The sequence below is a fragment of the Camelina sativa genome, chromosome 4 (assembly GCF_000633955.1).
Source record: "Camelina sativa cultivar DH55 chromosome 4, Cs, whole genome shotgun sequence".
Classification (NCBI taxonomy): Eukaryota; Viridiplantae; Streptophyta; class Magnoliopsida; order Brassicales; family Brassicaceae; genus Camelina; species Camelina sativa.
In genome coordinates, this window is record NC_025688.1 from 30,019,905 (window position 1) to 30,034,672 (window position 14,768).

The following is a 14,768-nucleotide window of genomic DNA, read 5'->3' on the forward strand; positions in this document are numbered from 1 at the left end:
AAGAGATAGATCCTAAAATGGGTGTTGTTACTATTCCTGAGTCGAAGCAAAGTGTATCTGGGAAAAGAGCGTTTCGACCAAGTTCCAGTATCAGACACACTCCTCAATGGTCTCTACTTGACTACACTCGTCGTCTCTGCTTTCTTTGTCTAGTATTATAATCTTTGAGTTCTGCATCTCTTCTTTTTATATATTGTTGTTGTTGCTGACTTCTGATTTCCAGGCCTGTCTCGGACGTTACGAGTGACTTAACCATCGATGTAGGCTCTGCCAGCTTTTCTCTCCACAAGGTAAACTCCATTTAAGTTCAAGCTACGCGAGAGAACTCTTTTTTTAATCCGTTGTCCCTGTCTTTTTTGATTCTCAGTTTCCTCTCGTCTCTCGGAGTGGAAGAATCCGGAAACTTGTTCTGGAATCAAAAGACACGAACCTCAGCCTACCAACAGTCCCCGGCGGCTCAGAATCGTTCGAGCTCGCAGCAAAGTTCTGCTACGGCGTTGGCTTGCAATTCAACTCGTCTAACATCGCGGCGTTGCGATGCGTGGCTCATTACCTAGAGATGACGGAAGAGTTGTCGGAGAAGAACCTGGAGGCGAGAACAGAGGCCTACCTCAAAGACTCGGTTTTTAATGACATTTCGAGCTCAATAAGTGTTCTACACTCGAGCGAGAGGCTGCTCCCTGTAGCTGAAGAGATCAACCTGGTCGGGAGGCTGGTGAACGCAATCGCTGTAAACGCCTGCAAAGAACAGCTAGCCTCTGGTTTGCTCAAGCTTGATCAGAAACTGGGAGGATGCGTCGTGAGGTTGCCGGAGACTGAGAAACCGAAACCAAAACCGAAACCACCAGCTAGTGATGATTCGTGGGGACGCTCTCTACCGACCCTCAAGCTCGACTTCTTCCAGAGAGTTGTCTCCGCCATGAAGTCCAAAGGTCTCAATCAGGATATCATCAGTGACATCCTTATGAGTTACGCTCGCAAATCACTGCAAATCATCAGAGAACCTAACCTCGTCAAATCTGATTCCGATCTCCAGAGGAAACAGCGAATCGTCCTCGAAGCCGTCGTCGGCCTCCTCCCCACGCAAGCCAACAAAAGCTCCATCCCTATCTCCTTCCTCTCCACCTTGTTGAAGACCGCTATAGGATCTGGAACCTCCGTCTCTTGCAGATCCGATCTGGAGAGACGGATCAGCCACCAGCTCGACCAGGCCATCCTCGAAGACATCCTGATTCCGGCCAACATCGGCGCCATGTACGACACCGACTCAGTGCAGCGGATCTTCTCCTTGTTCCTCCATCTCGATGAGTGCGACTACAGAGACGACGAGGACGACGACGATGATGATGGAGATGTGGTGGACGAGAGCGCGATGGCCATGTACGATTTCGACGGGCCAGAGTCTCCGAAACAGAGCTCCATCTTCAAGGTGTCGAAGCTGATGGACAGTTATCTCGCGGAGGTGGCTCTGGACTCGAGCCTCCCTCCCTCGAAATTCATAGCTCTCGCAGAGCTTCTCCCTGACCATGCTCGCGTCGTCTGCGATGGCCTCTACAGAGCCGTTGACATCTTCCTCAAGGTATATAAAGATTTTAACAAACTAGAGATCCAAAATCAAAAGTGTTTTTGATTGACTCTCTGTTTTGGTTGGAGTTAGGTTCATCCACACATGAAGGATTCAGAGCGGTACCGTCTCTGCAAGACAATCAGCTGTCAGAAACTGTCGCAGGACGCAAGCAGCCACGCGGCTCAAAACGAGAGGCTTCCGGTTCAGATTGCGGTTCAAGTCCTGTTCTACGAACAGACCCGGCTCAAGAACGCAATGACCAGTGGCGGTGGGACAGCAGGGGGTTCGAGCCAAAGCCAGTTCTTCTTGTTTCCGAACCGCTCGGGAAGCGGGATGGCAAGCGGAGCGATCTCGCCGCGGGACAACTACGCGTCGGTGAGGAGAGAGAACAGAGAGCTGAGACTGGAGGTGGCCAGGATGAGGATGAGGCTAACGGACCTTGAGAAGGATCATGTTTCGATGAAGAAAGACATGGTTAAGCCGAGCCGGAGAAGGCCTAGTTATGGGATGTTTAGGAAGCTCTCCAGAGGTCTTAACAAGTTGAACGCTTTCGTTTTAAGATTCAGGAGCAGCCAAAGTGCTGCCGGTAACGGTAAGCATACGGACGAGAAAACGGTTTCGGAAAGACGATTCATGTTTCAGAAGAGGAGATGTCACTCTGTTTCTTGAATCATTTTTTATTTACTTTCTAATTTAATGCTTTGTTGAGTGTGTAAATTTGTAATTTACAGATTCTAAGATTTTTAATTAGAGTCAAATCACAAATCTTCCCAAGTTTGGAAGCTTTTCTTGTAATATGTTTATTGTTTAGTACTAGCATTTGTCGTTGTTGATGGACCGTAAAGGAAAAGTGGAATCACTCTCTTTGTTTTTTTGTCGCCAGCTCATCCGCGCAATGGGCCAAGTTTTGAAGTCTTGATTACCTACCTGGTTAATTAGACTAGCAAGTAATGTATAATCCTCTGGCTTGATTACTTGGTTTAGTCAAAAAAAAAACAAGGGACTTATTATGAAAAGCCTTCACGATAAAGTAGGCCTAAATATTACTTATTGGGCTTAATGGCCCAGTAAAATTCTTCGGGTAAATTTGGTTTGAAATTAGTATGGCGAGATTGTATCTAATTGGTTTGAATTGTTCCAGGTAACTCATCATATTATAGAAACCATGCATGGGCGATTGTTATCAGTTGATACGGACAAACTATATTGTAATCAGTTCTCACGCAAAAGATTTTGGGTAATTATATAGGAAATAATCTTAATGTATCGTGCGTGATAATATAATTCTGATAATAAAAAAACAAAAGAAAAAACTAGCCGTTATACAAAAACGAATAATTTATCACAGTACTATATATATATATATATAATAAAGTTATTTCAGAATCAAACATAAGAAAAAGAATCACGCACATGAAAATTAAAGCTATAATATACACACCACACCCACAAAACAATGGGAAAAGTAGTAGTAGTAAACTAGCTAGGAATGAAGCATAATGACTCATGCGTGTGTGATCCACACGTGCGTCCGGCAAGAGAGAATCAAACAGCATCGTCAGTTTGAGTGTGAGAGAAAGAAAAAAAAAACAGAATATTTTGTGTTTTGGCAAGTTGGTGTTGGGGGAATCACCATGTACTGCATATATATTTTTGATAGATATATGTTTTTTTTTGGATCACCGAAAGCCCCCAATCTTTTTCATTTATCATCGCTTTGATGCAATGATTCAATCAAAGGAGATATGTTAAGAGAATCCGTTAGATTATAAATTGACAAGTCTCTTTTTTTTTCCTTTTTTTTTCTCTCTCTCTCTGCTGTAGGCCTAGTAGTAGCATGCTATATTTCTTGTCAAAAAATTTGATACTTTTTTTTTAACCATTGTTGTAATTATTAGATTTGATAAGTTCTAACTTTCATATGTGTTTAATGCATATATATAGTCATATTCAGGGTGAAAATGGTGGAATCAAGTGCATGTTCTTCTGAATTTTCAGTCCCTATAGTAATAGTAGAAACACACATGGCAAGGGAAAGGGATGGACAAGAAAAAAATCGAACTATGAACAATGTTTACAAATTAAAAAGATTGAACAAAAATTTATCTATTATATGTTCGAAAGAAAAATGTTTAAATTTAATTTTTCTTTTTCTCTTCTAATATATTTCACTGATTCTTCTCATCATTCTTACCATGTAGATTTTTATAGAGATTATTGGTATTTTAGTACATTTTCCAAACTTAATTAGAAATGCAGTACAACATGTACTATTTATAATTGTAGAAATAGTCAGGATCCCACTTGTGAGATAAAATGTTTGTGAGATAAAATTATGAGAGAGAAAGAGAAATGAGATGGTGTGTGTTTGAGAGAGAGAAAGAGAAAAAAGTATATTTATTCAAATATTTTGGTAATATGATTTTTATAAAAAATAATTTCAGATATATAAAAGTCTATATTTTTTTCTTTATAATTTGATATGTATTTTGTTTGATGATTTTATTTGATAATGTTAAATTTTTTTACAAATTTTGTATCCGTACACATAATTAAATGTCCAGATATTTGCACACTTTATTAAGTGTACAGATGTCTTTACACGTTATTAAGTGTAAAAATGTTAATAATGTGTACAGACATCCATACACTTAATATGTAGACAGACACTTAATAATGTGTACAGACATCCATACACTTTATTAAGTGTACAGGTAAAAAAGATGTATAAAATATATTTAAAAATTATTAAACAAAATATATATCAAATTATAAAGAAAAAATATAGATTTTTTTGCATCTGAAAAATTTTCTAAAAAAATATTATATTAACAACTATTTAAATAATTTTCACAATTTTTAATCTCACAATGGATCCTACATAGTTCTCCTATCTCACACACACAAACACTCTCTCACCTATTTTACCAATTATAAATAGTGTTTGTACTAAAACACTAATTAAGTTTCCAAAATGTACTATAATACCATCATACCCATTTTTTTATTTATGTCACTCTCGCGCAATGTGAATTATTTATATACGTACGATTAACCCATGCATGCACCCGCAAAAAGAAAAGGGGGAAAATTAATTCAGTTTTCCGAATTGTATTCATGAACTACTTTACTAATCAACCGTTAGATGACGATTGAAAAACCACTGCAGCTGCATTAGGGTAGGAATAGGATAGAAATTACATTAACTGATTCATTTAGAAGTGACTGCAACTGCATTAGGGTAGGATAGAAATAACATTAACTGATTCATTTAAAAGTGACTGCAACTTGGAGCAGTCAAACAGAATATAAAATAGGGAGAAAGAAAAACACTCAAATATATATAATAGCCGTCTTTTTTGGGCATCTGATATTTTATCTTTCACTTTTGATATTTTTCTTCTAATTACTTTTAAAATGTTCTCTTTCTAACAGAAAAGAAAAAAAAAGAGAGACTTTAGCTCACCCCTTTCCTATAAATAGCCAAGCAGATCTCAAGCTTTTTACATACTCAAGCCAAACTAAACATACATCAAAAGGCTAAAGTTTAAACCCTCGCCCTCAGATATATCATGGACAAAGTGATGAGAATGTCGTCAGAGAAAGGAGTGGTCATCTTCACGAAGAGCTCATGTTGTCTCTGCTACGCCGTTCAGATCCTGTTCCGTGACCTTAGGGTTCAACCAACCATCCACGAGATCGACAACGACACAGACTGCCGTGAGATCGAGAAGGCTCTCCTCCGACTCGGCTGCTCCACGGCGGTTCCAGCTGTCTTCGTCGGAGGCAAGCTCGTTGGGTCCACCAATGAAGTCATGTCCCTTCACCTTAGTGGCTCTCTCGTCCCCTTGATCAAACCCTATCAGTCCATCCTTTACTAGATAACTACTAAACCAAACTCAATAATCTAATCATTAGCTAGTGAGAATAAACACAGTTACAGCCAGAGTGTGAGCTAAATACACTAGCTAGATATTCAATGAGGACTTCGTCGTCTGAAATCATGTTTATCATATAAATATGTTCTATTGTTTAGCTTCTTTCGTGTTTCAGCTTAGTTAATCANTCTTCGTCGGAGGCAAGCTCGTTGGGTCCACCAATGAAGTCATGTCCCTTCACCTTAGTGGCTCTCTCGTCCCCTTGATCAAACCCTATCAGTCCATCCTTTACTAGATATAACTAGCTACTAAACCAACTCAATAATCTAATCATTAATTAGCTAGTGAGAATAAACACAGTTACAGCTAGAGTGTGAGCTCAATACACTAGCTAGATATTCAACGAGGACTTCGTCTGAAATGTTTATCATATGTTCTATTGTTTAGCTTCTTTCGTGTTTCAGTTTAGTTAATCAACTGGTGTATGTTGATGTATAACTCTCTGTTTATGCTATAATGAAAATATTATTCATATATTATAACGACTCTCGTGTTGATTTAGTTTATAATACGACCAAAAACGAAGATGGTATATATTAGAAGGAATGAAGGAGTCGTCTACTATAATAACAAACCATTTTATGGTTTCGACATATACACTCACACATGCATATTAGCTAACTCCGCAAGAAGATCGATGAAACGGACTTGGTTTTGTTCGAGAAATAAGTGTGTTAATTAGGCAGGCGGTTAGGGTTTTAAAAAAAAATATATATAAAACTTGTAAATAAGATTCTAAAAATATCAAAACTGCAATTTTTCTTTATATTTACTTTATATGATACTATGTGAATGGACTTGCTAACCACATGCATGAACTCGTTCTAACTGTTAAGATATAATAACTTAGTCGCGGCCATCATCATCGTAATTCAGTCAATATGAAAGAAATTCAGAGCGTACTTTTTTATCACGGATGATATTTTTTTTCTTAGCCATTATTGCCCATTGGAGCATATATACTGTAATATATATATATATATATATATATATATATTTTTTTTTGTCGAAATATACTGTAATATATCCAATGTGAAATATATTAGAATAGACTTGAGTCTCCACCCTAACAAAATCGGTCAAAAAGAAATACAATGATAAGATACGTACCTATCTCTTAATGCGACTAGCTAAAGCAGTTTGAGGAAGAGAATAGAAGATCTTTAATTTGGCGGTCCAAAGTATATCATGGCTACAAAAAATCATTTTTTCCGTTTTTATATTTTGAGTATTTTTATTTAAAGTACTAACTAACCAAAATTTACATGAACAATAATAATTAACTACAAGTCTACAACATACAATATTTAGCTCATATATAGTGTGCGAATTCAAAAGAATGTATTAATCTTAATTATATATGCTTCTCTTCCTCTTTTTTTTTTTTTGTAATCTACTATGGTGTAGTAAACATTTGCTCATAACTAATAAAAAAATGCAAACGTCGGAAAAAATACAAAAAAGGTTACTAACGAATCATGGAATCTTTGTAATATAGGGAACATTAACGATCCTCTCAGCTTTATAGATAACGAAGCATACAATTCTTCCTCGGTCCACTTTTTGCTACTTGAGATTGATTGTAATTGTACCGTAGATATCAATATTTGATATTTTACGTGCATTTTTAACCACGTATAGGTATTAATTACTAAATAATGAATTTGAGCCTCGATCGCATGCATATATCTGTGCTAACCATTGTTTCTCTTTAGTTTCTTAAAGTTATCAAATCTATTCCTTCAACATTCTCCAATCAAGAGCTGTAAATGCCTCTACAGTTATAGTATATAGACCTTTAAGTTTTGTTTAATGAAAATATTGTTCTGTTGAGTTCAAAAGGTCCAAAGGAGAGATAATAAAGGTAGAATCTCTTTAGAAGATGTGTGGAACAACTTTTCTTGACCTCCAACTTCTTGGGATCGTGGGTATTAGAAGAATCTAATTGGAAGTTGTATAGACGTGTAAGAACTAAGAACCACATTCACTTTGTTGTCATTGTTATGAGATTCAAGATTCTTTGACCGGCGCGTGATGAAAGCATCCTCCTATATATGTGTCCCCCTTATAGGCCCAAGATTCGTATCCAAGAAAATATCAAGAATCTCTATGATTACTTAGAAAAAATGGACCATTTTTTGAAGGAAAAAAAAAAGGGAACGAAGCCCATGCGAATATCGAAACTCAACAAAATGGAATGGTACAACATTGGGTTTCAGTTTAGTTTCCATTTGTGCTTTATAATTATATATAGATATGAATTCGAGTCTTATAGTTAAATTAGATCACAAAACTTTCAGGGGTTTCCTCATGTTTAAGTGAACTAATATTTTGTTTTTGTTACTTTTTTTGATACGTTTTGGGTAAATATATTATATATATACTAACATATGTTTGTTGTTTTGTAATTTAGTTTGACTGATGAGTATATAATAAACCCTGATTCACCGTTAACTATGTTAGATCCAGTAATCCAATGGTTACAAACTCGGTTTTTAAGAAGATTAGTTTTTATAGCCAAGGAACAAAGGAAGGAAAAACAATACTAGCTAGACTATCGTGTGATATGAGTTATTTATTGTTCACGAGCCATAGTTGTTCAAATATCTCTAATATTACTCATCTCTCGTCCTTTTGTTTTTTTTGTTGGTCCCATCTTGTCCTCATCAGTCAATCATGGTTAAAAAAGTTTTGAGTACTCTTGGAGATAAATGTGATTGACAACTACCTTCATGGGGTAATAGTTATTGAGGAACGATGATGAGGTTTTAGTGGAGATGAGCAATTTTGGATTGGAGATCTTAAAATTAATTGTCTAGTGGCAAACCAATAACATTAAGCATTAACGAAAAAAAAAAAAAAAAAGGAAAGGAATTCACTTTCGAGCATTCTAGCTATGTCGGTAACGTGACAAAGTCTTTCCTTTTAGTTTATTATTTTTGTTTGTCTGTTTTTTTTTAAATAGGCAAACACACTGCAGCAAACAACAAAACTTTCCTTTTCTAACGTCCCTAATTAGCCACGTCTATTTTTCTGGACTAGTATTTTATTAGATTTTGAAAATTCAGTGACCAACTTCGATTAGTACTCAATCTCTTTAATTTGTAAAAGTCTCACGGAGTACTGTATATATGGTAGCCAACATGTGTTATTATAATAAAGAATTCTAGACTACTCTAGTCTGATAAATAAATCCTGTCAAGAAAAATTATTGATTGATTTAATTTCTTGGCTTGTCTTGTCTTGGCTATCCCGTAGTGTGTAGAAGGCGTAGCTACGTCTTTGTCGCCCTATTACGTGCATCAAGATTGAATATTATCCTACTGATGATAACCCGTAATCATATTACTTTTACAGCCCTGTGAACCAAACTGAAAATAAATGGATCAGTCATTCAGTTGGTTATAGTTATACATATAAGTATAACATATGTGGACGATTAATTTCGCAACGAGAACGAAGGAACGGTGAGTCCATTAATTAATCTACATCGTCCACTTAATGAAAGGCACGGGAAGGGTGAAGGAGCGAGGAGAGTGTGTTTACTACAGCTTCTTCCCCAAGAAATTAATTAAGAAGATATTTTGACTTTTGCCTTCTTTATAACAAAAAAGAAAGAAAGAAATGGCGTCATTTTAACGTCACTATTACTAGGACAACTCATAACAACAACAACACATGGCTTTTACATAAGAACATAAGCGTAACATAAAGCCACCACCACCAATATTGGTTTTGGTTTTTGGTTTTGTCCCAAGAAAATTAAAAATATCCTCTAAGACTCTTCTTCCTTCCTTCCTTCCTTCTTCCTCTGTGTTCAATCTTCTTACCAAAACTGTCGGCGTATCCCATCCCCATGATGGAAAAAGAAGAAGAAGAAGGTCACCGCCGGCTCTGCGACTATTGCGACTCCTCCGTGGCTCTTGTCTACTGCAAAGCTGACTCCGCCAAGCTCTGTCTCGCCTGCGACAAGCAAGTCCACGTCGCCAACCAACTCTTCGGCAAACACTTCAGGTCACTTCTCTGCGACTCCTGCCACGACTCTCCTTCTTCCCTTTTCTGCGAGTCCGAAAGGTCTGTGCTTTGCCAGAACTGCGATTGGCAGCACCACACTGCCTCTTCCACCTCCCTCCAAAGCCGGAGACCTTTCGAAGGCTTTACCGGCTGTCCCTCCGTCCCGGAGTTGTTGTCAATCGTGGGACTCGATGACCTCTCCCCCGATTCCGGATTGCTTTGGGATCAGACACCCCCGGAGATCATTAGCCTCAACGACTTGCTTGTCTCAGGCGGCTCGGATACTCATAACTTCCGTGCCACGGATGTTCCTCCTCTGCCTAAGGTCTCTCTCTCTCTCTCTCTCTGTCTATTTACTTTTTATATATTCAAGCCTGCTCTGTTTTGTTTTGTTCCTCTGTCTGAATTAATGTTTTTGCAACTCTTCAGAATCGTCACGCCACCTGCGGGAAATACAAAGATGAGATGATCAGACAGCTCCGTGGACTGGCGAGATCCGAGCCGAGTTGTCTGAAATTCGAAGCAGCATCAGATGCTGAGATCGATGCCGGATTCCAGTTCCTGGCGCCGGATTTGTTTCCTACATGCGAGCTGGTAAGACTATCTTCTTCTTCTTCTTCTTCTTGTGGCTGTTGTTTGTTGTTGTCAAATTGATCTTGAAATGTCTTGTCAAAGGAGAGTGGAATGAAATGGTTCGATCAGCAAGATGAGGACTTTCCATATTGCTCTCTGCTAAAAAACTTGTCAGGGTCAGTTGATAAACCTGAGAATGTAGACCGAGACTCTTCCGTTATGGTTCCGGTTGCTGACAGCTTTAACCGATGTGAGGAAGATAACGTGATGGTGCCACTCTGCTCCACTACGGCTACGAGGGAGATCAACAGTCTTGAGAGGAACTCTGCTCTCTCCCGCTACAAAGAAAAGAAGAAATCTCGAAGGTTAACATTAACAAAAAACAAAAAAAAACAAATTTTCCCTCAAGACTCATCTCTAGATCAGAATCAGGATTATTAATTCATGTCTTGACAGGTACGAGAAACACATCAGGTATGAATCACGCAAGGTTCGTGCAGAAAGCAGGACAAGAATCAGGGGACGTTTCGCCAAGGCCGCTGATCCAATATGATTTATTACTTTGCTAGTCAATATCAAGAGTCTTTCTTTTTTACTGTATTAATCCAATCATTACCACCTATCCAGTTTATGATCAGATTATGTTTTTGTATTCTAAGCTTTAGGAGTTTTACCACCTATCCTACCACTGTATATTTGACCCCAAACTCAAATACTACACTTTGAGAAACACGTATGTCTGTTTCAAACAAACGACATAATGATTTGTACCTTTTTTTTTTGAATCCACTTGTTTTGCCTGATTTTGCCGCAAGGCAACAACAACGTTCACACTTACTTTAGCAAAATTGGTTTTGAGGGTTAGTTTTTTTCCTGTTACATTTTTGGATTTGAACATTTGGTGAAGAATGGTGGAGATGAGAGGAAGAGTAGTTGCAGCTTGAAGCAATGTCGCATCTCTCTTTCTTCGTCAACTCTTTGAAGATTAGGCCCTTACCAACTGCTATATAACAACCCTCCTCTGTTTATTCTCATGTCTTCCCTCCCACAGAGTGCTGAATCCCCTAGATACAGCATCTTGACCACACTGTTGGAGCTGTTGAGAGATCTGCCATGGGACCTGGAGGACCTGGAGGACCCGGAGGACCTGGTGGACCCGGTGGACCAGGCTTCTTGCCACCTGGAGGACCAGAATTCTTGCCACCCGGAGGGCCTGGGTTCATGCCACCCATTGGCGGTTTCTTTTCTGGGTTTTCAGACATGATATGTTCCTGGTAAAAGACATTTTTCGGCTTCATTGTTTTGTTCAGTATCTGCAGAAAGTAAAGATGTTACTCTGACTGTGGAATCTTGCAGTCTATCTTGTCTGTGCTGCTGCTGGTTGCTACGAGATTGCTTTGGAGGCCCACCACCACAAGGACCGCCACTTCTTCCTCCATATTATTGATCGCATCTGACTCTTTTTATAATAATATTGAAGCAATCTGTAAACGATATTTGCATATGCTTGTTCCTAGTTACTCATATACGATTCAGATACTTCAAATACCTGATTTTCTGCTTTGCCTGGAATATATGTACTCTCCAAAAGAAACGATCAATTTAATTATCAGAGAAATAAAATCATAGTCTGGAACTACAATTGCTAACAACACAACAGGAATAACAAACACAATCTACTGTCTTCGATCTTTGTCTCTCTCTCTCTTTGTATGGACTTGCCAAGACTTTTTAAAATATGTACACACACTTTCTAAGACGAGGTCACACCAGTTTTCTCTTTCAACATGATACAACTAAATAAACCCGCCGGAGTCACCCGGGTTGTTGGAATCATTCACATGCTATCTTGGTGTCGAAACTGCTAAGGCAAATGGTGAAGGCCTGGAAGGCAGAGATAGGGTACTGATAGTCCATTGTGAACACATCTTTGCCGACTTTTCCAAACTGGAGAATCACGTTTTCATGCTCAGGTCCTGCAGGTCCGTTCTCAGGAGCAGCTACGAGCTGGAAGTTTTTGACGGAAGCAACAGTGACTCTCCCATTGAAGTTGAGGCACCAGCACTGGAGCTGTTCATGCCATCTGGGCGCTTTGTTCTTCAGGGCAAGCAGTCCTTCCTTCTGAGCAGCAGACGATGGACCAGAAGGGAGACTCTCTGCACGAATTGATTTCGACCTGAAGAAGGAGAATGAGGGGAAACTATCAAGATTGCTGTGGAGAAGTTCCGTCTGAGTTGGAGCTGTTCCTCCAGGTTCTACCGCTGATGCAGGGATGGCATCCATGACACACTGCATCCTCCTCGGTCCTCTGTGGTTTGATACGACAAGTTTTAAAATTAGCAAAAACCATAAAAGCAACGATATTTTTTTCTCTCACAATGTATCTGTAAGCAAAGGAGATAAATCAACCTGGAACCCAAGACGTTAAGCTCATATGAGATATGTGCTACAGGATAGTTGCCAGATGGAATTCTCGGGCTCACTTGTTTCAAACTGAGAAGCCGGCTTGAACGGGTTCTGGTAACTTGAGCTCCAGGATTCGTCGGCTGAGCATCATAGACAGTGAACTTGGTTCCCAGAAAGTTAGATCTGAAAGAAATTAAGATATGAGAAGGGTTATGGCCAATATATGAAATATGAGGTATCTAAACCATGGACTCAATCTACCTTAGCTTTCCGATATAGGTAGTGCTTCCTCTCGAGACATCATCGCAGTTTAAGGAGATGATGTAGTCAGTGCAAGTTGGCCTCCGAAACCTCTTTGCAGCAAGAAGGAACTTACCATCATCATTTGAAGCTGCTGCTGAGCCAGAAAACAAAAAAAAGAAATCTCTTCAGTGTTATTCATAAACAAGTTAGGTATGCAAAGAGAAAAGAAACAGCATGTGTTTTCTTTCACCTTGGTTTAACCCGAGGTATAGATAGTAAGTTTGATTGCTGCGGTTTCTCATAATATAGCATTGAACAAGTGACCCCCTTGGACCCGGCTAAAAAGAAAACCAGGAAAGATGATTAGCCTGAAGAAGTAGGCAAGGGAGGGATAACGTAAACATAGAACGTGAAGGGGATACTCAACCTGTTTCACGGAGATAGGAAAAGTCAATTTGCTAGAAAGCTCAGGAACTTTGACGATCTCCTTGACGATTTCTCGCCAGTTCCTGCACACACCTGCGCAAGAAACAACATTCTTCCTAGAAGGCCAAGTATGTTCGGACTGCTCAATCCTCATGAGAACATCCCTGAGAAGCTCCGGAGGCATACTAGCCCAGCAGCTCTGCTTGAAAGCATCAACAGGAACACAAGTATCCTGAACCACACGTTGAGACCTGGATCTCCCATACCCGAATCTGACATCGAATCCCTTTCTAGATATACTACCAAACTCTCCTCTCATGTCCTGAATTAGACTCTTGAACGACATGGCTCTCTGAATTCCCTAACTATTAACAAACAAACACGTTTATTTTAAAGCAGTCTCTCTCTCTCTCTCTCTCTATATATATATATATGTTAATCCAAAGTTGCCGACTTTTCAAGAACCCTAATGATAAAACCCACATTCCAGAATGAAGGAGATCATGTCATCTCAAGGCCAGAATGTTTCGAAAGATATCTGTTACACACCCTAATCTCAACGAATTTAAATAAGAAAGGACAAAAAAACAAAAAAAAAAAAAAAAAACGATTCAGATCAAGAGTAGAGAGAGAGAGAGGCACAAGCTTCTAACAAGACAAAAGATCCGATAAGATAGAGATCCGGAAAACAAACCTAAGGGGGTATCCCCAGAGACGGCTATACCTATAGAAGGAAGAAACTAAGAAAAAAACATCGGAGCTTCTTCACTCACAACAAATGGGATACTGCAGGTGTGGGCAAGATTGAGAAGCAAAAGAATCAGGGAGCGGTACCCAGGTCCCAGATTGGGGGCATCGACGACACTCGAAAGCAAATGCGCCTTTCACCAACAACAGATGCGGTCAGAGGAAATAGATTTTTAGGGTTTGGTCATTGACGACGGGACGGGACGGGACGGGAGGGGGAGTGTTTGTGTATGTGTCTCTGTGTTATCCAATCGCTTCCTTGTTGTCTCTCTTTTTTTTAATTCTTCTTTCTTTAATTTTAATTTGCTTTTTTTTTTCACTAATTTTGGGGGCATACATAATGATAATGTGTATTAATTTTCGAGTGGCCAGTGAGTGAGTGTATTTTACCCCTTATTATATCTTAGATTAAAATTACTATAAAAAATAAAAACTTTTGGAATTAAATTTGTAGAAAAAGTTAATATATTTATTCTATGCGACATGAATGAATCATTGAAACAAAAGTAAAAGTATGCTTTTACATTCAAAAGAAACTGATTAACGAATATAAAAGAACAAAGTGATGACTACTTATGTGTATGTTTCTTTGGCGTATTATCTTATCTGGAATTGTTGAAACATTCATTGGAAATAATGTTAACTGACTAGAACTAAGATAATCTTGCTCAATCTAGTGTAGTAGAAAGATTTCATAAGTAAGACATTTGAAGATAAGAGTTACAAATTTAGAAAAAAAGAAAAGGAAAATTTGGTTTAATGGAAGGAAGCTTTCTTCTTTCTTTCCCGATTTCCCCCTATTTACGCAACAATAAATGATTTTGTCAAAGCAAGAAAATAGTTTTAAGTGTGTA

At 38.6% G+C, this 14,768-nt stretch overlaps 4 protein-coding genes across 6 annotated transcripts in view; 3 read left to right on the forward strand and 1 right to left on the reverse strand.

Annotated features, from left to right (window-relative positions):
• The window catches only part of LOC104793775 (BTB/POZ domain-containing protein SETH6), a gene marked incomplete in the record, with an annotated part of 3,081 nt that extends 642 nt beyond the window's left edge, over nt 1–2,439 (forward strand). Inside the window, 4 exon segments of the mRNA XM_019245138.1 lie at nt 1–109; nt 224–290; nt 368–1,579; nt 1,658–2,439. Of these exon segments, the coding sequence (XP_019100683.1) occupies nt 18–109; nt 224–290; nt 368–1,579; nt 1,658–2,236 (1,950 nt within the window).
• On the forward strand, nt 5,089–5,981 carry LOC104783372 (glutaredoxin-C13-like). The gene is made up of 2 exons (XM_010508526.2): nt 5,089–5,448; nt 5,741–5,981. The coding sequence occupies exon 1, from the start codon at nt 5,140–5,142 to the stop codon at nt 5,446–5,448; it is 309 nt and encodes a 102-aa protein (XP_010506828.1). The 5' UTR covers nt 5,089–5,139; the 3' UTR covers nt 5,741–5,981.
• LOC104783373 (zinc finger protein CONSTANS-LIKE 13) lies at nt 9,401–10,895 on the forward strand (the record flags this gene model as incomplete). The annotated part of the gene is given in 4 exon segments (XM_010508527.2): nt 9,401–9,844; nt 9,949–10,113; nt 10,195–10,457; nt 10,549–10,895. Coding segments are annotated over 4 exon segments (969 nt in total), but the record flags the coding sequence as incomplete, so codon positions are not given.
• LOC104783375 (tubby-like F-box protein 3) lies at nt 11,671–14,196 on the reverse strand. 3 transcript variants are annotated; one of them, XM_010508530.2, is made up of 6 exons: nt 13,941–14,196; nt 13,169–13,532; nt 12,992–13,079; nt 12,760–12,895; nt 12,502–12,681; nt 11,671–12,400 (listed from the first exon to the last, which is right to left on the reverse strand). In XM_010508530.2, exons 2-6 carry the CDS (start codon nt 13,511–13,513, stop codon nt 11,926–11,928), a joined length of 1,224 nt encoding a protein of 407 aa, XP_010506832.1. In that variant the 5' UTR covers nt 13,514–13,532; nt 13,941–14,196; the 3' UTR covers nt 11,671–11,925. The 3 variants fall into 3 exon arrangements, with proteins under 3 accessions (XP_010506832.1, XP_010506831.1, XP_010506833.1); XM_010508529.2 differs by having other exon boundaries at nt 13,862–14,196; XM_010508531.2 differs by having other exon boundaries at nt 12,760–12,892; nt 13,169–14,194.

What these genes read in the sequence shown, in the direction of transcription:
- LOC104783375 (XM_010508530.2), bottom strand. Translation starts at nt 13,513, where the DNA reads ATGTCGTTCAAGAGTCTAATTCAGGACATGAGAGGAGAGTTTGGTAGT. An exon ending in TTCCTATCTCCGTGAAACAG is followed by an intron (nt 13,080 to 13,168) that starts GTTGAGTATCCC and finishes TTTTCTTTTTAG; the next exon opens with CCGGGTCCAAGGGGGTCACT. An exon ending in ACCTATATCGGAAAGCTAAG is followed by an intron (nt 12,682 to 12,759) that starts GTAGATTGAGTC and finishes AATTTCTTTCAG; the next exon opens with ATCTAACTTTCTGGGAACCA.
- LOC104783372 (XM_010508526.2), top strand. Translation starts at nt 5,140, where the DNA reads ATGGACAAAGTGATGAGAATGTCGTCAGAGAAAGGAGTGGTCATCTTC.